The 24,056-nt window shown below is 41.7% G+C and overlaps 1 protein-coding gene and 1 long non-coding RNA gene across 3 annotated transcripts in view; one reads left to right on the top strand and one right to left on the bottom strand.

Moving 5' to 3' along the window:
* The window catches only part of LOC116971887, a 66,615-nt gene extending 53,993 nt beyond the window's left edge, over nt 1-12,622 (bottom strand). The window contains exon 1 of one of the 2 annotated variants that reach the window (XR_004411653.1): nt 12,388-12,622. This is a non-coding gene — a long non-coding RNA (uncharacterized LOC116971887). Of the gene's footprint in view, nt 1-11,345; nt 11,459-12,387 lie in introns of those variants that run through there. The other variant, XR_004411652.1, reaches the window with a different exon arrangement.
* Nucleotides 12,623-13,106: 484 nt separating this feature from the next.
* Nucleotides 13,107-24,056, top strand: part of tshz1 (teashirt zinc finger homeobox 1) — a 230,216-nt gene continuing 219,266 nt past the window's right edge. The window contains exon 1 of the mRNA XM_033019072.1: nt 13,107-13,316. Within this exon, the coding sequence (XP_032874963.1) occupies nt 13,277-13,316 (40 nt within the window). The 5' untranslated portion in view covers nt 13,107-13,276. The remainder of the gene's footprint in view (nt 13,317-24,056) is intronic.

The following is a 24,056-nucleotide window of genomic DNA, read 5'->3' as shown; positions in this document are numbered from 1 at the left end:
TTCAGCTCTTGGGGCTAAGGAATCAAGGGATATGGGGAAGATGCAGGAATGGGGTACTGATTTTGGATGATCAGTCATGATCATATTGAAAGGCGGTGCTGGCTCAAAGGGCCGAATGGCCTACTCCTGCACCTATTTTTTTCCCCTATGTAATTCTAATGCTACAATGCTGCAATACTCTATGTTCTTTCCACATAAACCTTATTATACATGATTAAAATTTAACCATAAATGGATATGACAGGTAGAGCCAAAAGAGTAAAGAAGCAGAGTGTAGAATGGAGGTCTCTGTTGCTGTTCTTCCATTTCCCTGTCTTATGGTCTCACTGCAACCCCTTCCAAACTTAAATGAGATAAACACGGAACTGCAGATGCTGGAAATTTGAGCAGGAAGCAATAAGTGCTGGAGTAACTCAGCAGGTTAGGCAGCATCCCTGGAGAACATGGACAGGTAACATTTCAGATCAGCACTTTTCTTCAGACTGATTGTAGTGGGTTGGGGGGTGGGGGGGAGAAAGCTGGAAAGAGCTGGGGTGGGGCAAAGCTAAGTAAGTGATAGGTGGATACAGGTGATGGGAGATGGACACAAAAAGCGGGTGCAGCAGCATCAATGGAGCGAAGGAAATAGGGAAAGTTTTGGGCCGAAACCCTTCTTCAGAGTTCCTTCTTAAACACAGGTGATGGGAGATGATTGGCAAGTGAGTGGACAATGTCCAGAGATTAAAAGGAGCCAAAAGATTGCGAGATAAAGAGAGAAGATGCTTGAATTGGGAGACCAGAGGAAGGGATGCAGGTGGAAGGGGAAAGGGGGGCGGTCTAGTGGGAGAAATGGGTGGCCTGAGAAAAGGATGTCGATCGAGTTCCCTTGGCTTGTGATCTGATCATCCTGAACTTCTGTAAACTCCTAAACATCTTACAACTCATATCCTTTGCATAAACCCTGTTCCGGACTCTACTGTTGGTGCTGTGTATGGAAGCCCCTTCCTATATTTCCATGCCTCCCCACAGTTTGTAAAATCCAGCACACTGAAGACCTCAATGATCCATTTAGTTAAATACCTCCAAAAAAAAAGCTTAGTACTTTTTTGGTATTTAAGAAAATGCCAATTAAAGATCTCAGATGTGTAACATTAACACTATCTTTCTGTCGATGTTTTCCGAACAGCTAAGTGCTTTCAGCATTTTATTATTTTAATTTCAGATTTCCAATATTTTTTGCATTTGATTACCACTGAAATCAAATGCTAAATATATTGGAAATCTGAAGTTTCTCCAGCATTATTGTCTACCTTCGATTTTCCAGCATCTGCAGTTCCTTCTTAAACAGAAATAATATTGCTCTCTGAGGCAATAGGCTTTTAAAAATATTTTTTTCATGATGTCCATTTCTACAAGTATTTCCTGTTAAGTGTATAATTCTAGTATAATTTTAATTCCAGTATATCAGTATATCATTTAAAAATCATGTTTACATTTAAATAACAGATTAATGGCCTTGTTTTCACCTTTTCAAATACCAATCTGATAATTGTTTGTCTAAATAGGTCCATTTAACACCTCATTATTCATGAACCAGTAGGTTTTTGAATGGAACTGTACAGCATAAGGACTGTGGGTTGCATTTGGACTAACCAATTATTCATCCAGCCCACAGTGTAATTTTAAATTTGGAACAGACAAGCCATAACCAGCACCCTTCATGAACAAAAAATCCATAGAAACATTAACCCTTCAGATTATGCGATTCGTGCGTATTATATGCTTCTCTTAACACTGCACTTCAAATCTATCGAAAGATCATGCCGTTGTGAAAACTTAACTCACTATTCACCATGCACAGTCTAAGGAAGCAGCGTTGAATCAGTATATAAAGACAAGTATACCTTTTTATAACTTTAAATCCACAAAAATAGATTCAATAATAGCAATCGCATTAACTATCCAAATAGATAATAGTAAGAAAACAAACTGCATAGTTATATATAGTTAATAGTAATAATTTCAAAGGGAAATTGCAATAACATTTTAATAGAAAATTGTGTCCAAGCAAGTGCAAATTAATCACTAAACCTTCTGTGATTTCTTCTTTCTACATAACTATCCTTGGGACCTATCTTTTTTCAATACTTTTGACATACCTATAATATTCCCTCCCAATTTTCAAATCTTGCCTCGTATTTGATTGATTAAGGGCCTCAAAGTGCTTTGCGTTGTTAAAGATGACATGCAAGTGCAATTTCCTTCTTGTATTGGCAGAAAAAAAGATCCTTTCCTGCCTTAATTAGCCCAGACATTACAAACAGAATAAATGCCCTGTATTATACAAATTCCAATAAGTTGCACAATACACCATCAGTCAATTAAACCAATCCTAACCTGTCTTTGTTATGGATGCACTTGGCAACAACACTAGTCAAGTGGAATAGAGATGATTGGGTGACATTCCTTTCAATCAGTCTGAAGAAGGGTTTCGGCCCTAAACGTTGCCTATTTCCTTCGCTCCATAGATGCTGCTGCACCCGCTGAGTTTCTCCAGCTTTTTTGTGTACCTTCCTTTCAATCAAGTTTGGAGCCCACAACATAGAAGTGATTGGATCAATATCACGTGTGTCGTTGGACAGGTAGTTATCCTCTACGCACACTGCATTTTCTGGAGAAATTACCTTTCTTTTACTCGTGGATACTGCTGTAGACTGTTTGTTCTATTCTTTAATTAGACTAATTAAACTGTATATTAACTAAATTGACTTGCAAAAATTTGCAGAGAGTTGCAGATGTAGCCCGGCCCATCATCAAACCAGCCTCCCTCCGTTGACTCTGTCTATGCTTCATCTATCTCGGGAAAGCAGCCAACAGTCACGGACAACCAATATCCCCGTTATTCTCTCTTCTCCCCTCTCCTGTCGGGCAGAAGATACATAAGCTTGAAAGTACTTACCACCAAATTCAGGAACAGCTTCTTCCCTGCTGTTATATGACTACTGAACGGATCTCATAAACTATAGGTGTAACCAGATCTTTGGGTGTAACCCCAATCTCCCAACCTATCTACCCCATTGAGGCCCATGCATTTATTTTTTTCCATCTGCGCTTTCTCTGTCGCTGTAATACTATGTTTTGCACTCTGTTTATTTTTCATAGCACTACCTACTGTATCTGTGTTTGGCTTGATTGTACTGATATATGGTATGAATTGATAAGGTAGCAAAACCATTTTTTTTCCACTGTATCTCAGTACCTACAACAATAAACTAATATCAATGTACTTATTGTACAACTGTTTACTTCATCATATGTTTCACCTCTCCTCTGATTCATTGGCTGGTTAACCCACCCCTACTCTCTAATAACACATCCTGTCCAAAGGGCATTCATGCAACCCACTCAATGATATTGAAAGCAAAAAATGGGGGGACAGCACTGAGAAGGTCAGACGTATCCTTGAAGATAGAAACAGGATTCACATTTCAGGTTGACAAAAGGTCAGGTGAAACAGCAAATCACTTGTAACTTTGTCCAGAACACATACAACTGGTGTAAATTAGCAGGCCAGGTAGTATTTCTGGAGTTCATCTCTGGAATGCCATGTGCTCCAGAGATGCTGCTTGACCAATAGCTAAGCCAGCACTTTGTGTTCCGTGCAGGATTCCAGCATCTGCAGTTATTTATGTCTTCAACTTTGTCCAATCTAGTGCATTGCATTTGATGCTCACTATGTTTTTCCCTCAACAACAGAGGACCTGAATGCAGAATGGGTAACTCATTTGCAAATCACTTCCATCCTGTCTGTAAGAGTGACCAAGTGCTTTGAGTTACACAAAATTGCTGGGGAAACTCAGCGGGTGCAGCAGCATCTATGGAGCGAAGGAAATAGGCGATGTTTCGGGCCGAAACCCTTCTTCAGACTTGTTTGGCATTTTAATTCTCCATCTCGCTCAAACTCAGACCTCTCTGCCAATGGCTTGCGCTGCTCCAACGTAGCCTGATGTAAGCTCAAAGAACAACATCTGATCTTCCAATAAGTCAACAACCTGAAGCATTGATCTGAAGTGGAATTCTTTGCCACAGACTGCTGTGGAGGCCAAGTCAATTGATATTTTTAAGATTGTAAGTGACAGATTCTTAATTAGTAAGGGTGTCAGGGGTTATAGGGAGAAGGCAGGAGAATGGGGTTGAGAACGATAGATAGATCAGCCATGATTGAATGGCAGAGTATACTTGATCAGAGGAAAGACATTCTTGCCATAGAGGGAGTACAGAGAAGGTTCACCAGACTGATTCCTGGGATGTCAGGACTTTCATATGAAGAAAGACTGGATAGACTCGGCTTGTACTCGCTAGAATTTAGAAGATTGAGGGGGGATCTTATAGAAACTTACAAAATTCTTAAGGGGTTGGACAGGCTAGATGCAGGAAGATTGTTCCCGATGTTGGGGAAGTCCAGGACAAGGGCTCACAGTTTAAGGATAAAGGGGAAATCCTTTAGGACCGAGATGAGAAAAACATTTTTCACACAGAGTGGTGAATCTCTGGAACTCTCTGCCACAGAAGGTAGTTGAGGCCAGTTCATTGGCTATATTTAAGAGGGAGTTAGATGTGGCCCTTGTGGCTAAAGGGATGGGTATGGAGAGAAGGCAGGTACAGGATACTGAGTTGGATGATCAGCCATGATCATATTGAATGGCGGTGCAGGCTCGAAGGGCCGAATGGCCTACCCCTGCACCTATTTTCTATGTTTCTATGATGGGCCGAATGGCCTAATTCTGGTTCTAGAACTCGCGAACTTATTAAGCAGGGTCCCAACCTGAAATGTCAACTGTCCATTTCCTTTCACAGACTCTGCCTCATGCATTGAGTTCCACTAGCAGTTTGATATTTTGTTCAATATTTTGGCATCTGCAGTCTGGTGTCTCCTTAAACATTAAATCTGTTTCTTCATTCACACATGCTGACCAAACAGCTAAATACTTTCAACAATATTTGATTTCATTTCAGATTTCCAGCATCTGGAAATTAAAATTTAAAAATCTTAAAAATTGCATCTTAAAATCTGCTTCCCTACACCAATTTTATTTGCAGACTAGCAACAAAGAGGTACACTAGAGTTGTGTGGCTCAGTCCCTCTTACAACTTCCTATAAGGTTTCTACCTATCTTAAAACCTTTAAATTCTACAACTCAGCACAAGGTTATTGCAGACGATTGCCAACTATGATCAAGTCAGTGACAGTGCTGAATGTTGCCATTTTCCAAATCTATCCTATTGATAGAAATATTGCTTGTCTCACGACACAATGAGATACTATTTGGCCCAATCTGTCTGTGTCAGTTGTTTGACAGAGGTAGCTGATGAATCCCACTCACCTGCTCTTTACCTGCAGCCCTCTAAATATTTCCTTTCAAACTGGAATTGGCAAAATCTTTGCAAGTTCCTATCGAATCTGCTTCCATCCCCCTTTCAGGCAGCACAACCGAGATCACATCGTGCTATACTAAAGAAAATAGCACTTGTAAATGTGTAAAATTCCAAACCGTTGTTATGTTTTAACATTTTATAATAAGAACAATTCTGAAATAACCCAGCAATGTATTATGATACATTATATTTATTTGTACTTTTGGAAACGGGCACAGCAAAGAAAGAAATATTATATAGCATATAATGGACAGGAGAGAGGAATTATAAGGCTGTGATTTCACATGGAGTCATTTGTGAAAAGGGCAAACCTCATACAGTTTATGTGTGTCATCTGAATCCCTGCATTATATTGCAGTCCCTGAAAAATCACTTGTCTGTTTTCTGTTATTTACAATGTTTTCATTCTTCTTTATCTCTATTTTTTTTCCCTCTATCTTACTTTTTGCAGAAATGGTCCTCAGCATCAGAATTGTAGGATGAGCTTGAGAATTTTCTTTATCTCTTGGTGTGCTGCAGTTCTCATCTGGATCTCAAGCCTTGCCCTTCTTGTTAATAAAAGATCATGGAAAAGGATTGCCCTCTTGCCACTGTTTCCGAGGCACCATATTTTAGTCTCCTTGTAACAGACTACTGAAGGTGGTCTGAAAATATTGCCAGTTTACAGAGTACAGGGTACAAATATTGCCAGCTTACAAAGATGCTTTGGAAAAAATACTTCCCGATTTATCAAAGTGCTATATATACAACTCCCCAACAATTTTGAGAATTATCATGTTGCAGGGGAATTCAAATATTCATTACACTAGAAATGTGTCCTTTAGACTTGAGGATTTTAGCAGCGACCCAATTGATTTAAATATTTGAGTACCATTAGAGCACAAATTGTCAATTATTTGGTAATATTACCCCATAAATTGTAAGTCTTGATAATGAAGGCCTTTTTTTTTAAAAAAGGAACTGAAATGTATGCGTTATGAGGGAGATAGTTTATTACAAAGTGATAATTGAAATCATGTTTTTCTTTGAACATTTAAAAATATAGCAGAACACGAGTTAATGCACTGGTTGATTGTGTTACAAGTGAATCCTCTAAGAACAAAGAGCGGTGTTATAAAAAATCATCTCCAGGCACACTCCGATACAAAGTGAATTGTTCCTATTCACTATGCAGGGCTCATATCAATAAGCCAAAGGTATTCATATTGAAGCCTCCAAATAATAAGTTATTTTAACAATGCAACAAAAACCAATATTATTATTTTTTTACCTTTGGCTTGTTCAATTTAAATTACCAGGTAAAGAAAGAAGGAGGATTTTTTTTTAATTTGAAAAAAAATTACAGATTTATTAAGGAGATAGTGGAATCCAGTACATCCTAGGAAAGGGAAATGGATAAGCATTTTGGGAATTAAAACAAGTCCTTGAAGTCTGAAAGAGAGAGAGACTAACAACGGCACCTTTTGTACGGTGACATTTTAGGAGTCAAAGAAAAAGTAAATTTGGTGGCGATTTGCATTGGTTACCATAACCCGGGATCAGGTGTATTACATTCAGTTGGGGCTTCTCTCCACGAGTCGCTACAACTTCTTGAAACAATTCAGTCACCCTGTATTTTGGTGACTTGATAAAGGGGGACGATATGCCTGAAGACACCCAGGAAAGTGCATCCGGTTTTGATTTTAATGAATCCAATTGAGCAAATTATTGGGAGCATCGGCAATCCAGGCACTGGATGTCAGTGGTTTTAAAATATATGTTGGATATTAGCTAGTTATTTCAGAAAAGCAAATACCGACTGATTTGTGAATCTAGTATTCACTTGTTTTGAAACCGGTGCTGATTGCTTTAACGCGCCGAGCGAGGGCAGGGGAAACTCTTGTGCCAATGCGTTTAACAACTAAGTTTCTCGAGTTCTGTTGACCAAACTCACCTCCCTGCATCTCCCAGAACCAAATGAACCCTTGCGTGAGTGCAGTTGCAGGATAATTATTTGATCTTCGTGCGTTGTGTGGTGCGGAATAATGGAATGAATGTTAAGTAGGATAGTGGCCGTTCACTGGAACCATTCTAATTTCGCCGTGTGGCAGGTAACCCCTTAAGCACCGCGGTGGAAGTTTTCGCCCGAAATTAGATACAACTCTTATTCGTATGTTGATTCTGAAAATGTGGAGGACAAAGACCCATTTCTGTGCCTTATCTGGTCTGAGTTTGGATCAGAAGTTGGCGGAAAATCGTTTCCGAGGACGTTCGAATGAATGTACATGAACTGTAAAAGAAATCCTCGATCTCCAAGATGAAGTTGTTACATTGCCTTACGATTACAAACCTACTGTGCCGTGAAAAGGAACACATTTTATCTCAACACTCATTCCGCACGGGTCTGATACGATGTCTGATACGATGGTTTTTACCCACGTTTATCCACGTAGTTAAACTTTAAAAAAATGTTTAGTTTTATTCTTACGCTGAAGTATACATATTATGATGAAGGAGTTAAATCGTACAGGTTCTTGGAGGGTACTGGAAATACATTCCCAAATCAAAATATTAAAATACTAACAAGATTGAAAGCTTTGGGAATGATTCATTCCAAGAATCATGAATCTTCTCCAATAACAGAACAGATTTGGAAACAATTTAAAATGTGTCAGGTGTGATTTTAAACACCGACTATACATAATTTTGGATAGCAGGTGCAAAGATCCAACTAGTTCATTTGAAACCGACTGAATTATTAAAGGACCCCCCCCCCAAAAAAAATAACACCAACTTTAAAGGTTTCAGTCTTGAGTTGGATCGGTTGTGGTATGAGATGTCGACTATTTTCCTCTCTACATGAGGCGAAATTGAATTCATAAGTAATCATATTTATTAATGTCCTTAATGACAATAATAAAAGTAATTTCGTGTCTGTTTAAGGTGGGGGAGATTCAGTGATGGTTCTGCTTGTATTTAAATGTAAAGTGGGATCTACCCCACCAGCTTTGAGAGATCGTTAAAAAAAAATCCTTTCTCTTAATGCTTCACCTGTTAAGGTAGATGTTCGGTGCTCTCTAAGATTCAAACGTCTACTCCTTTTGCTCAGAGCCTGTTACTATATCTGCTTGTCGGAGTTTGTGGAGAATACACATTTTGTTGGGTTTAGTCCTGTTAAACCGCTCGCTCCTGGCATAATCAAAGGTATCAGGGGCAGTCACCTTCACTTTGACATAGGGACAGAGGGAGACTGCCTTTTTGATATTGAAAACGACCCCAAATTCTTGCTCCAAAGTCGCCTCCATTTATATTTACCTTCCCCATTTTTGATACATTGTTTCATCGCCTAAAATAAAGGGATATTTCATATGGGGGTTTTTTAAAAGTCGAGATTTTCTTGCAGAATTCGACGGGAAGCAGTCGTTCTGATTTTGTTTAATATTGGGCGAGAAGAAATTATCCTGAAATTGACATGGACAAATCGGTGGTGGGTGAGGTGGACATGATCACTTTGAACTGTGCTCCTCATAATATGTACAACTTGTTTTGTTTTTTTTGCCGTCACCGCAACCGCCCTGCAAGTCATGCTAAGTGTTACCTGCGTGTGTAGTCTGCAACAGCACTGACTAAGATCACCTACTCCACCGCCAGTAAGCGTATCCTGCTGTTTGAGTTACATCCTCCTATCGGGTTACAGCAGGCACAAACACTACAGATGTTCTGACAAGAGAATCTTCCACTTCAGGTTGCGACTCAACCTAAGCGCAACCGGTTTGCAAAAGCCACGATCGCGGCAATGCGAGGCTAATGCTGAGAACACCTTTCACTAAAAAAAAATATATGAATGTACGTGTCGAGCCTGAATGTAGAATCCTGGACGCCATATTCTTATAGAAATAAAAAATGTACAATCTATATCAAATCATCATTATAAATTCCTCCCACGAATGAAGCCTTCAAATGATTTCCTTTAAGTGGACGTTTGTAATGTCTTAATATACAATATTCACGATCCTAAGCACACTGAATTTACGACTGAATTAAATGTGGAGAACCTGTTCAATAAGTTTATCTAAAAGCACTATGAGCTAAACATATAACGGAGAGGGGACTCCTGGATAAATGCAAAGGCGATTTTGGTGTTTAAAAAAAATTGAAATCGTATATTAGATTATTTTAACATGGCCTTTCCTTTAAAAATCCATTCGCGCGCGTTCTACATTTTTAAACGAGTATCCTCTCCTTATTAATTGTTCGTGATAACGAGTGAGAGATGTTAAACCTCTCTCGCAGGTTATTAAAAAATAGCTCAATTGATCTGACCAGCAGGTATCTGAATATTTTCTTCTGAGAATAGGCAAATATTACAGACAACCCAAGTCGCACTTATGAGTTTGAACGGCAGGTAGTTGTTTACATCACAAGGGCCCTGATTGTGGTATATCTAAAGTAGCATTTTAGCAGTGCAAGATTGTCTATAGCTAAACTATTTGCTGAATGTCGAACGCTGGTTCGGTAAATTCGCGATAAAGAACGCGGTAAATTCTATTGTATTCTGGAAGGATTTAGATGAAAACAACAATTCATCTGGATGTGTGCGCATCCTTTAGTTCTTAAAGATGGCCTGAATTGTATAAATGTCCACATGTATCATTTATTAGCTGTAACTAACTTCACTATTAAAAATGTTAAATCCCGGGTGCTCCAAACATTCTATTTTCAGTTCTCTCACCTACGGTGGGACAATCGTGAATCAGGCTTATGAAACATGTGTCAAGTGACCCTGTGTCGTTAAGGGCACGGTTCGATGTTTGAACATCAAATTCTACTTTCCAACATTTCCCACATTATCTAAATTGGACTGAGAGTGGAACGGTAAAATAGCGGGACAGGTCTCCACCCATGCTCTCGACACTCACTCACTAACACTTTTGAAGAGAAGTACCGGGAACTGGTGCTTTGATGTAGTTGTGACTCTCAATATATTGCACACACATTAAAAAAAAAAAGAAACATGGGGAGGGAGAAGTGTAGCAGAGTCTGAAGGGATTGGAAGTATAGTGTCATCCAAACATTGGGCAATTTTACTCTGAGATATACCGCAGTGATCAAAGGTAAGATGTGACATGATCGTAGCGCCACAAAGGTGATGAAATCGGGGAAAATCCCCAGGTTTGCTTTATAAAAACGGGCATTCTATTTGGAAAAAAATACGTAGGAGTATGACTAATTCCCCTCGCGATTTGATATCTTTACAATGTAACATCCAAATCCTGAAAGGCGCGTCGCCCGCGTGGGATAAGTACAAAAGAGTAAAAAAAAAAGGGCAAATTATTGCTTACTGGGACTAACTTATATGTTGCAATAAAACCTCTGCAATCTTGGGAGTTATTGGGAGGTTTTTTTCCTGCCTGGAGTTCTGTGACACTGTGTCATTCTCTCTCTCTCTCTCTCTCTCTCTCTCTCTCTCTCTCTCTCTCTCTCTCTCTCTTTCTCAATGCACTGCCCCCTGTTAGTCCGTCCGTCAGTCAGTGTATCTGTGTCAGTCTCCAGCCCACACGTAACCGCGCTTGGAATTGACGCACAGGCACTCAAAAGGCAGACAGACAGACTGACAGATAGATAGATGGACGGGTCTTGACGGACGGATGAGTACACAGATGCCAGGGCGGAACCTGGAGTTGTTCTACACGTATCACCTCCACACGCACTTCTAACATTCAAGTGCAAGTGGGTCGGACATTATTTTTTCTAATCTCTCCCCCACCCCCTTTTTATTTCTTAAAAAAAAAAAAAAAAATCCAAGAGGATTTGTGACTCAGAGCCTGCTATCGCTATGTTGTAGAAATACGCCAGCCAAATCGTCCGATCGACCGTTCCAAGCGGAAGTTTTACTTTTAAATTGCTGCCGCGACCGAGCTAAAAATTGTGGAGAGGAATGATGCACTCACCGATTGCGGAGCAGTAATTCTGCGTGTGTGGGGCTCGGCGGGCGGACAGACGGACAGGTTGGACGGGAGCCGCTTCTCTCAAGTTCGGACTGAACGTTTTCCATCGCCCGTTTTTTTTGTTTTTTGCTCATGGTGCCTTCGACAGACGAAGGGTCCGATTCCGGGAGACCGTGTGTGGGAGAGCCGGCGACTCGACAACGGTGAGCAGCGATCGCTGGAAGCCAGCCCAGCCCCTGCCTTAGTAGCGTGGAGTCGAGCGAAGCAGCCAGCGTTAAACACCTCCCACCCCTCCCTACCAAGCCCAAAAAACTGGCTGCAGAGCGACCGAGAGGGAGTAAGAACAAGGAAGAAAGTTCAGCAAAGTGCCCCAACAGTTAATGCACGCTCTCTGAGGTTTCTGGTTATTATTGCTTGGATTCGACTATTTATCAAAGGAGAAGAGGAACTTGTTTTTAAGAAAAATATTCTTTATAGGGGTTTTACGGCACGGACTCGGCACAAAGAGAGGTGGGAGGTTGTGAAAATACAATTGTGTGCAGTAATATTACTGAATAAGATCAGTGGAAGGAAGAACGCGGCAGAGAAAGGGAGAGAGAGAGGCCCTCCTCTTCCCGTACGAGGCATTCACTTCCTTAAAGGTGTAACGAATCAATCTGGAGCCGAGTTTCAACCAACCAAAAGTAGAAGATTAAAAAAAACATGCGAAATCCATGTTCTCTGCACAACTGTAACCCAAATTAGCGGACATTTTATATTAGAAAAACAGTATTAATTTGAAAGGAGGGGGAGACCTCTCTTCAATTGGAGACTCAATTGACAGTGACTTGGAAAGTTCACGTTGCAACATCCCGCCTCTCCAACCACTCCAGAGACCGCCAACAGAAAGAAATACCAGCAAGGCCAGCTGAACTGAAATCTGACGTAGCTTTTCTTTTCGGCACATAAGTTTGGAATATAGAGATCCTGGAAATCTGGAAGCGTCCCGGGGAAATTGAGATTTAAAGAAAGGTTGGGGGGGAAAAAAATCAAAAGCAAATCTTACTGCCTGTCCAAACGGCTGAATCCTCGTCCAAGAATTGCAAACATTCTATCGCCAGGGGAGGAAACATTGCGAAGGGTTCAATCAGTAGCATATCTCGCAGACAGAACGCCTCTTACATTTGGATCTCAAACAGACAACAAATGTTGTTGCGCTGCGTTCATATTTCCTGAGATATTTGAGGACAGTGGTGTCCGTGGAGGAAGAGGAGATTATCCCTGGGTTTGCTCGATGGTTCTGTGGATCCGTTGAGACTGTCTTGCACGGTGGATTTTCCCGGAGCCTAACAGAGTTTTCACTCCGCCGCCTCCGCCCCCTTCACACAAAAAAAAAATAATAATACTGATGGTGCAGAAATAGTTCACAGCTCCCTCACTAAACTAACTGTGTGTGATGTCTTGGCTGCATTGATTGAAGTGCTGAAAGTGGGCAGAGAGGGAGAGACAAGAACCTGTGGTGCAGAGTAACTGGAGTGTGTGCCTGACTTATGCGCATGAAGCAGTGGCTGGAATCCTTCTCACTCTCACTGTTATCTCCTGTCACCGAGGAGCCCTGCGGAGCGGCCGAGGCGTTTTTCGATATCAAGACTACCCACACTACCAACCTTCATCAGAGCGAGTGGGCTCCGCGTTAGAAACCCCCCGCCTCCTCCTCTCTTTCAAGATCTACAACTTTTCCTCTCCCCCTTCCCTCCCTGTCCACCACTCCTCTCTAATACAACCTCCCCAACATACACCACCCCCCCCCCCCTCCCCCTACCCCCCTCCATCCCACCAACAACAAAAAAACGCTACTTTTTCGCCTTCTGCCTTTTACTGGTCTGCATGAAAACACCGAAAATTAAAGTCAAAACTCCGGCAAGTCCCAACCGGCATCAGAAGAAACCAAAGCCATGCCGAGAAGAAAGCAACAAGCACCGCGACGCTCGGCAGGTAAGACAGAGAGAGAAAGAGAGAGAGAGTGTGTGGACTTTATTTATTTTTGCATTTCATCCAAATCCTTTGCATAATGCAAGATGTGGAGATAATGCTAATGTGTAGGTTTATTTCCCCTCTATTGCACCCCCTCCTCCACACACACCCTATGTCTATGTTGCATTTTGTTAAATGTGATGTGCGGGGGGACGGGAGCAATGTTTCTCCGTGTGAATGGCGTAGTTTGTCAGCTGTCTGTCAAATGCTGTCATGGTCGTGCAAAGGCCCCCTCGCTGCTTCGCCGAACTGCTGGTCCACACCGCTCCATCCACAGCAGCCCCCCTCACCTGTGTTGTGTGCAAACCCCCCTTCCCCGTCCCTTCCTCCGCCCACAGACATGCTCTTCCCCTTCCAATCAGGAGTGCAGCCCTGGGTTTTATTTAAACTATCTATAAAATCGGTGCATTTAAAGTACGGACAGTCGGACTAACACCATTTAATTAAAACATCTTCTTTTAATCTGGGGAGTGAACATTTCCAAAACACACGCTGATGTTTGAAGGCACCCCGCCGACAAGGAGGCATGTGCGTTGTAGACCTGTAGGAGAATGTTGTAAGTTTTTTCCCCCCGTTGTCTGAATCGTGTCTCTTTGAGGAATCCGTAAAATGAAAGCAAATCAACAAAACAAGTTTTTTTTTTTACTGAGTGATTTTTTTTTGTGTGGTCAACTGAACCGAGGGGTTATTTTTTTCGCTCTTTCTCTTTCTATCCCTAATAGACGATCCCTATCCTTGATTTGACATATGATTGATCCTCTGTCATCCGGGCAGCCTTTGATCTATTCATTCCTGATAAACATCAATAAATCACTCACCATAGCAACCCACATGTTCCAGACGTCGTGCACACTAGCCATAACACTCACCATTATTTCACCCCCAACCCCCAAGTTTGGTTTCAACTCTAACCTTCCCATTTTCCCAAGACCGTATGTGTTATAGGGCCTTAATTCCGTCCACCCCAAGAAATGATTATTCTCCATTCAAATCCAACATTGTTGGTTTGATATTCTTCTTTCTTAAAACTAAAGAATCCCCACCAAAACTACTCTCCGTTGTGCAGGCTCAAATTACACTTTTTTTTAAATTGTGATGAGATTTGCAAGAGCAGGAGGGTAAGCTTGGATGACATTGTGGGTCTCGTTTTAACTCGTGGGTGATCGGATATCTGCAACTTTGAACAACAAATATTTTTATATAAGCGGTCCTGAACATCTGATTCAAGCGTGATGATGCATGGTAATTCGTCCTGACAGCTCTTACATAGAAACAAGCCGTCAAGGCGACTTTTTCCAATATTGATTTAATTGTCTCTCTTTTGACAGGCACATACATCATTGGTTTTAATGGCCAATCAAAAGTTGGCAGGCTTTAGTGTTTCCATTCTTTGCTGTACATGACATTTGGCATGCTTAATCAAAATGCAGGTTTGCAATAGCAATGGAGTTGATGACTGAGTCATATGCTGTTTAAACAGACAGAAAATTAGCTGAAAAGATGCTAAAATATCTCTTTAAGTGGCATTTTAAGCTCATTTTATATTTGAAACGTGAATTAATTAGGCTGCCTCTTGCTGTGTTCTGCTGCTCCAACTTGCATAAGGACTTTTTTTTCTCCCAGAGAGCATCCAGAGTGTCTAAAAACAATTGCTTGTGCCCTAACGATGTGGGCCAACAGTGACAGAGCAGAAGAGTTCAAGCCGAGGGTGCAGGAAAGGGAAATAGTCCCATTGCTTCTGCACGATAGTAAGGATTGGAGGAAATGGTTCTTCATAAACCAGGAGGCCTCGGAATTATCACTTGGATAAAGGGAGGGGGAAAGGGATGTTTCTCCTGCTTCATTACAAAGCATCTAATTATCAGTAAACTTGATGGATTTGTGACAGGTTCAATGATTAATGCTGATAAATTTAGTAGGGTGTCAGGTTGGCAGGCGGTTTGATGTGATCAACTTGATATTATACAGTCCCCATAGCCCGTAGTGCAGTATTAACTCAATTTACTGGTGCAGGTGACAAATGGACTTTACTACCTGACTAATCATGTCACGGAGACAATGCGGCTTTAATCACCTTAGTAATTCTGCTGCTAACGGAGCACAGGGCCAGACTAAAACCTTCCAGCTTCTTTCCTATTGATCTGAAAGCTTACCACAGTTTCTCTTTTAATGTGACAGCAATTTTGTTTTAATAAACATTTTCATTATTATGTAGGATCTACAGCAAGGAAATAGGCTATTTATCTCTAATAGTCCTCGCTGATGATTACATCCCACATACGCCGCTGCCCAGATCCCTTCATCTCCCCCAACATCACCTCCTTCTATTCCTTCTCATCCGTTTATCCCATTTCCCTGTCAATGCATGGTTCCACCACTCCCTGTGGGAATGAGTTCCACGTTGACACTGGACAAGGAGGTTTCTTCTTGAGTTCTTTATTTTAATTTATAATTATTATTTGGCTTTTAAATTTGACCCGAAAAACAACGGCGAAAAGATAAATGTTTCTATGTGTAATTTCACTGCCTGCAAAAATGCCTGGCGGCTGTCGTCATCCGGGCCGATCTTGGTGTCAATGCTGCGTTCACATAACAGAATGTGCCAGCAATGTGCGCCACTGGAATGAAATTGGTTTCATTGTGGGTATTAATGGCGTGTGTGTGGGGAACAGTTGCTTTACATTTTCCAGCCCCTCTTAAAGCTTTATTAAGGTATGTGCACATGTTGAAGATTAAAATGATGACCAAAATGAACCGCTCAGGCTGGTTGAAGGAGAGAAAAACATAGTGGGAAGCAAATTGTTTCCCTTAGTCTGTGTGTCCAGAACAAGGGGGAAGGGGGCTGAACAAAATTGGAGCAAAGCCATTCAAGAGAATGCATTTGTTCACTCAGTGGAATTCGCAGGGTCTATTTCCTGACAAACCAAGATATGTTAGTTAGCAAGGAAATGGGTGGAATGACAATGCAGATTTGATATGATCTACGGCAGAAAAGTCTTGAGGTTCTTGATGGACCATTCTTCTTCCTCTCTCCCTGTTCTGTGAGAAACAAATTGCTGGAACTGTAGAATAAGTCAGTGAATTGACTCCAGGATGTCAGATTGCAGCAGCCACTGTTAAAGAGGCTTTTATATTTCACCTGGAAATGCCGGCATTGCATTAACATTTAGGTTCTCAGTCGGCAGATGGCTGCTGACTCCCCCCCCCCCCCACACACACACACACAAGGAGTCAGGAATTAATCCACCTGCTCATATTTAGAAATGATTTGGAATATTAAGCGCTGCACAGGTGTGAATAGTAAACACACTTTAATATTAACACAGTGTAGAGAGAAAGAGACTTGCAGCACAGAAAGAGGTAATTTAGATAATTGTTTCCCTGTTGGCTGAAAAAAAGAGCCATTGACACAATGCCCACTTGCCAACTTAACCCTCCTGAATAAAGTGCAGTGTACTCATCGAGCGGCTTTATAGATGGCAGGCTCTACCTCCACCAGTCTGCCAGCTAGGAAGTTCAATACACCCTTAACTTTGGGTGAAAGGATTTCCTCAACTTACTACTCAATCTTCAATCTGCCAATTTAAGTTTTTGACCCTGTTGGTGGTGTGTGTATTCCACTAATATCAATTGACACTCAATTAACGCAGGGTCAGCTTAAGTACAACATTTATGGTTCTTCAATTTGGCTTCAATTATAAATATTGAGATTTTGTTTAACATCAAATGTCAGTTTTATCTTTACCTGTTCTCCAGTGTAGAAATAGGAAGGCCGCATTCGATAACCCATGCCTCTAATATTTTCCCTCAACTGATCTCTGCTGAAACAGATGATCTGGTCCTTATCATTTTGCTGTTAGTGCGAGCTTGCTGTGCGCAAATTGGCAACTGTGTTTTTCGTACTTTGAAGACCTCATTACCGGTGAAGTTTTTTTGGATAAACACTGTCGAGATACAATGTTTTCTCCTTTAGCACTCTGTTCATAATGTTTTCACATTCTGCTTTATAATCACTCCTGTTCTATTTTATCATGGCATGCCGACCGACATCATGGGCAAAGCCTGTATTTATTGTCAATCTCCATTTGCCTCCAAGCTGAGTGGCAAATTAAGGGGACAATTAAGAGTGCTATTATTTTGAGTGCATCACATGTCGGGCAGACTTGTATGATCAGCAGATCTCCTTTCTTGGAGAACATTAGTGAACCAGATAGATTTTCACAGTTTCATTGTCATCACAATGGAGGTGTGCTTTTTGTTCCAGTCTGCTTTAATTACTTGATTATAACTCCCCTTGCTGTCATGGTATGATTTGAACATGTTTCTCTGGACCGTTGAACACTAACTTAACCTCGGTAACTTAACCACAAACCCACTGCGATCAGTTGTGCATAGTGTGCTGGAGCCTAATCCACGGACTTTACAATTAAGTTTTCTCTCATTATGATTTTCCTTGATTTTTTTGGAGCTAAGAAATGGTAACTTCTCCATCTCTGTTTCCTGCACTGTAGAGCTCTCGTCTCAGTCTGAATGGCTGAAGTTTAAACACCACTTTGTTGAACACTTGATGTATAAAACTCCTCAGAATGTACTGTATTAGACTCCTCAAAGCTTAAGTACATAAATTCCTTGTCGATTGGGGTTCCTGAGTCCGAGCCCACGCAACCTATCCCTACGGCTCAGTCCCTCAAGTCCTGGCAACATCTTCTCTGCACTCCTTCCAGCCTAATGACATCCTCCCTACAGCAGAGTGACTGAAACTGGATAAAGTATTCCAAATTTGGCCTCACTGACGTACTGTACAACTGTAATTTAACGTCCCAACGTCCATACTCAACACCCAGACTAATGAAGGCTAATGTACCAAAAGCTCTCTTATCACCCAATCTACCTACGATGCCACATTCAAGGAACAGTGCCTGTACTCCTAGATCCCTCTGCTCTACAACGGTCCCTAGGGCCCTACCATTCACTGTGAAGATCCTGTCCTGGTTTGACTACCCAAAATGTAACACTTCGTCCTTATTGTATTAAACTCCTTTCGCCATTTCTCAGCCCACATGACCAGCTGATCAAGAGCCTGCTGTAATTTTGGTAACTATCTTCACTGTCTACGATACCACCTACTTTAGCATCATTTGCAAATGTACTAATCATGCCTTGTACATTCTCATGCAAATTGAATGAATGAATACGTTTATTAGCCAAGTATTCACATACAATGAATTTGCCTTGGTGATTTTTGATGTAAACCACAAGCAGCAATTGTTACAACACTGATCCCTGAGGCACATCACATCACAGGCTTCCAGTCCAAAAAATACCCTTCCATTCCCAGCCTCTGCTCCCTTCCATGAAGCCAGTTCTGAATCCAGTTAGCTAGCTCTCCCTGGATCCCATGTGATCTAACCTTCTAGACAAAGCACCACCATGCAGTACCTCATGATGAGCCTTGCTGAAGGATTAGCAGGGAGATCACGATTTTGCTGGAAGTCTTTGAGATTCATACAACTGGCTGCTTCCTTTTCTTGTGTTACGACCGAGACCACTGTTCTTGGAGCTGGTTTATTTGTTTGGAGGTTGTGAAAAACAATGAGGTAATGAATAACTCTTTTTCCTTTAAGTAAAGGAAAACTCTTCACTTAACAGCAACATACTCAAGTAAAGCATTCTTTTTGCTGGCTCACATTGACTGTGGCGAGTTGTGATGACAGATTCATTTAAATGGGAGGAAGAGGGAGAACTAGGTGGGGTTTTTTTAAACAGGTGTAAGCAATAACATTAGATGCGCACGTTAATCATGTTTATTGGTTCATAAATAGACGTGTGTCTTATACAATTATCATGTTTTATTAAAAAAACTGCAAAAAACATTTGTTCCATTTGTTCAAACTACTTTCAGCTCAGATATCATAATTCATGGAATTATTGGACAGTTAAAGGGGACATCTACACTGTAGGCTGATCTGATGTGGTCGCACATCAGAAATGTGACAATCTGATGACAATGGATGAGCAGGCAGATTAAGAAGTGTACCTGACTGTTCTATCCTGAGAATTGTGGTACTGCAGGAGTTGTTCTGTGATAGGATAGTGAGCTTGGTCCTTGATGTTGTAGCTTGTCTTTCACATGTCTCATGTTGCCAGAATTGGTACATTGTGAAAACAGAAGTCTCTCTCATGCATTCACTCCTGATCAGTTTGGATGTATTTCTGCAACTGACTACAATTAGGTCGCACTCTGCAGTTTGGTTGCCACTTTAACCCATAGAAACATAGAAACATAGAAAATAGGTGCAGGAGTAGGCCATTCGGCCCTTCGAGCCTGCACCGCCATTCGATTTGATCATGGCTGATCATCCAACTCAGTATCCCATCCCTGCCTTCTCTCCATACCCCCTGATCCCTTTAGCCACAAGGGCCACATCTAACTCCCTCTTAAATATAGCCAATGAACTGGCCTCAACTACCTTCTGTGGCAGAGAATTCCACAGATTCACCACTCTCTGTGTAAAAAATGATTTTCTCATCTCGGTCCTAAAAGACTTCCCTCTTATCCTTAAACTGTGACCCCTTGTTCTGGACTTCCCCAACATCGGGAATAATCTTCCTGCATCTAGCCTGTCCAACCCTTAAGAATTTTTGTAAGTTTCTATAAAACCCGAAGCCTTGTCTGTCCTCTTGTTTGGACAAAAAAGATACCAAGGCTTTACTTCGAAGACAATCAGGAGGGGGTTCTGGGGACAAAAGGTATCCTGCCACCAACAGTTCCCAACAATCAAGCAATATTGCTTTCTTTGAACCACAAATAACATTTGTTGCTCAGTTACTCAGGTTAAGCCCTTCAATCAGAATGCCACTGCTCTCGAAGTTCCCAACTTTGGGATTTCCATGCTATGAGTTTATTATTGTGGTCTATTCTAGATCGATTTCAGGAAGTTCTAAGCTTGATTACTTTTAACAAAAAAGATCTATGTCCAGAGTCCTGTTGTTCTGGGCACCTGTTCCTTTAGACTAGAGGAAGACAGGCTGGGGAAGTATAGTGGTCACCAACAAGCTGTACACATTGGCCTCTAATGAAGCAGCCAGTGTGACCTGGAAGCATCAAAGCATTGTTAAAAGGAGGCAGCTTCAAAGCCCTGAGGCTTTGTCCTGACCATAATCACTCACCTTCTCACCCTCCCAAGTGGGACGACAGCGACCTTTTAACCCTTACTGAGCTGGGCTCCCTTTTTGTCTGTCACTGTTTGTAATGGAAAATGGGTGGTGGGGGAGGTGGGGTGCCGGGGGTGACGGTGAGGCAACAAAGACTGAGTAAGACATCCCTGCCATCACTGACCTGTAGCTACTAGCGTATGATGGTGGCACAGTGTTCATTCACTGGACCGGTAATCTAGAGGCTTGGAATAACAATCCAAAAATCTGAACTCAAACTCCAGCCTGGCATTTACAATTGGTTAAAAACTCGGGATTAACATAAAGCTAATGGATTGTATGGGCGACCATAGAATAATCAGTTCAGAGGTAACTTGCATCCTTTTACTGCCTCTCCGAACGCACCACTGTGGCTGTCTCTCCTATGCTCTTGGAAATGGCACAGCAAACCACTTTGTCCAAGGCAGTTAGTGATGGACAGTTAGTGCTGGCTGTGTTAGTTATACTTATGTTCCAGAAATTAAAAAAAAAAATCAACGAGCAAAGTTACCTGAGACGTTTTGTCATCATCCAAAGTGCTGAGAGAGAGAGAGTTCACCTATTGACCCCTGTTACTGGTGATGTGTTACTGCTGTGATCTATCTATCTGGATAAAACCATTGTAGCGAATTCTTAATGGCGAGATATGGTCCATGGGATATTTTTGCGCGTGTGTGAAAAAATGTTCCATTGGGAAAAAGGGGAATATTCTATTCCATAACATTTTATTTACATCCACAACAAATCTATGTTTACCAGGTTTTTAGAAAGGGCATTATTATGGACAAGGTAGACCATTATTATTTTGTACATCTTTGTTTTATATTCTTTAAAAGAAAACCCCCCGTATGTAATTCGGGTGCCAGTGGCTTGTTATATCCACCTGTTATCCGAGTCTCTGGCTCAACATTGAGGCAGCAGATGTGTAGTCATTCATGGAAATCGATGACCCTAAAGGAGGCCGTTTGGCCAATTGTGTCCATTCTGGTCCAAAGAAAGGTCTTCATTCTAATTCCGCTCCCGAGCTCTTGCTCCATAGCCCCTTACATTTGTAGTCCAGCAACAGCTAAATTGCATGCTTTTTAAATGTGAGGAGGTTTACTGGTTCCAATGCCCTTGCGGGCATTTAGTCCCGGACCCCCCCCCCCCCCTATCCCCCAATCCCCCAATCCCCATTCTACACTCAGTGAAGAAAGAATCCTCCAGATGTTTGGAACACTTTGATGCCTGCCATTCTTTCTTGGTTGTAACTTTCCAATCCTCTGACCCTTGTTAATTTTCTTCTCCACCCCACCTACTCAGCCCTCTCCTCTAAAGCAGCACAAGCCCCACCCCACGCCAGACCATTTGTGGAAGCAGTGAAGTTGGTAGAAAGAGCTGATGGGGGGAGATGATGGGATGTAGTTATGGCTAAGAGGAATTAAAATCCAGGATGGTTGCAAAAGTGGGAGCAATTTACACACATTAGGAAAGGAAAGAGGATCAAATGGTGCACTGAAAGAGAATTAAGGTTGACAAATCAGTGGACCTGGGATAAATTTCCCTGCAACATCTGTGACTGCTGCCATTATCTTGACAGGTGTCAATTAAGAATTACTGCCTGCTGGTGTCATTTTTCCAGCCCAGCTGTCTGTGTGTGAAAGAAATAACACTTTACCCTTGTCACTTTGTTAGTGCTCTGCTATTGCCACAAAATGAGCGTCAGCACGCTAATCGATAAATAGTGTATTAGCAATTATTTTGCACATTGATTTATGAATGGGAACGGCTCCTCCTGTATAGTTATTAGCTGCTGATTAAATGTGCCCAGTGCCCAGCACAGGGTGGATATATATTCCCGCAGAGGCCAGGTCTGGAACAAACTGTGCTAGATAGCAGCTCAAAAACACCTCCATCATCGGGGGCTGTTAACAAGGCAAGTTTCACCTTAGCAAAGAGATAGCCAATATTCCTGTAATACGAGTTTGTTTGAATGTAGGCATCTGCGTGCTTATGTACACCTTTGTGTGTGTGTGTTTGTGTTTATGCGTGACTGCGTGTGTTCATGTGTGTGCATGTGCAATTGAGTACATCTGAATCTATGGATATATTCACGGTTGTGCTTTTTGGGTGTATGCACACATGGTGCGAGCATTGCTTCTGTGTGTGTGTGTGTGTGTGTGTGCGTGTGTGTGTGTGCGTGTGTGTGTGTGTGTGTGTGTGTGTGTGTGTGCGTGCGTGTGCGTGCGCGTGTGTGTGTGTGTGCGTGCGTGTGTGTGTGCGTGTGCGTGTGCGTGTGTGCATGTATGTGCATTCATATGTGTAATTCAATGCATATCCTCATGCCTCTGTGTTTCTAACCATGCATGCATGATTTTATACCGTAGTTTTAGTCTAGAACTTCGGTACATACGTGTGTGTTCATGCATCTGTGTGGGTGTCCATACATTTTTACCTGTGTGTCTGTATCTATGTTTTGGTTATGTATATGTTTTGCATGTGTTTCTTTAAGCATGCGTGTGTGTGCATTTATATATGTGTGTGTGTGTGTGTGTGATGTTTATAGCAGTATGTCCAGCCTATGAGAGTGCCATTGACTTACATTGGACATTGCTTTGCCAGAGGGGGGAGAAGCCTCAGTGGTCAGGCAGTGGTCATGCTGCGTCCTGGCTCCCCACCCCCCAGCTGCAGGAGTAGATTCTGCCTGCTGCCCAACCCGAGCAAAGCGATGGCTGCCATGCACACATTCTAACCATCCTCAGCATGTCACCAGGAAATGACCCATTTATCAGCAGCCTTTTTAACGTTTTTTTTTAAAGGTCCAGTGCTGCTTGCTGGCATTAATGCTGAAAAGTTTCATTCACATCACTGATTTACAACATCCTGCCTTCCTTTGTTTTGCCGGGTGCTGGTAGCCATAGCATCACACTTCTGTAAAATGACAGCAGTAAATGGTGTCTGATGCTCACAGGATGTGTCAAAGATAAAAATCTCTTCTGCCAAGCAACATTCCTAATCAATCCCTGTTGATCTCAGTTTATTAACATTTGTATTTATGCAGCTCCAATTAAGTAAACTACCATGCAGTTTTACATGTTCTACTGCTTGTGCTTTCTCCTTAAGTTTGCAAAGGATAATCCTTGGTAGACCTTCAGAAACATTATTCCTGGATTTGTGATTTATGATGTTGAATTAAATACTTAAAATCTTGATGTAATGCATGATGCTACGTTAGGTAAAAATTCTTGGGTAGAGGACGAAACCTTTTTCACAGTCCAAATTAATCCAAATCAGTTCACAATATCTCTTGTGTTAACTTAGACTCAATTGGATCAGGAGTTGTGAGTTAAAGTCACACTCCACAGGCATGAGTTGAGGTTATCCCTCCTGGTGCAAAAGTGAGGCAGTGCTTCACCGATGGGCATACCTTTATTTGGATGAGATGATAAATCAAGACACCTCAGCTGTAAAACCCGTGGACTGGTGGAGTGGTATTTCAAAGGGGGACAGCTTTCTCCTTTTCATTTC

Source organism: Amblyraja radiata, chromosome 4 (genome assembly GCF_010909765.2).
Source record: "Amblyraja radiata isolate CabotCenter1 chromosome 4, sAmbRad1.1.pri, whole genome shotgun sequence".
Taxonomy (NCBI): Eukaryota; Metazoa; Chordata; class Chondrichthyes; order Rajiformes; family Rajidae; genus Amblyraja; species Amblyraja radiata.
The sequence above is the reverse complement of the archived record's forward strand: the minus strand, read 5'-3'. Positions and strand labels throughout refer to the sequence as shown.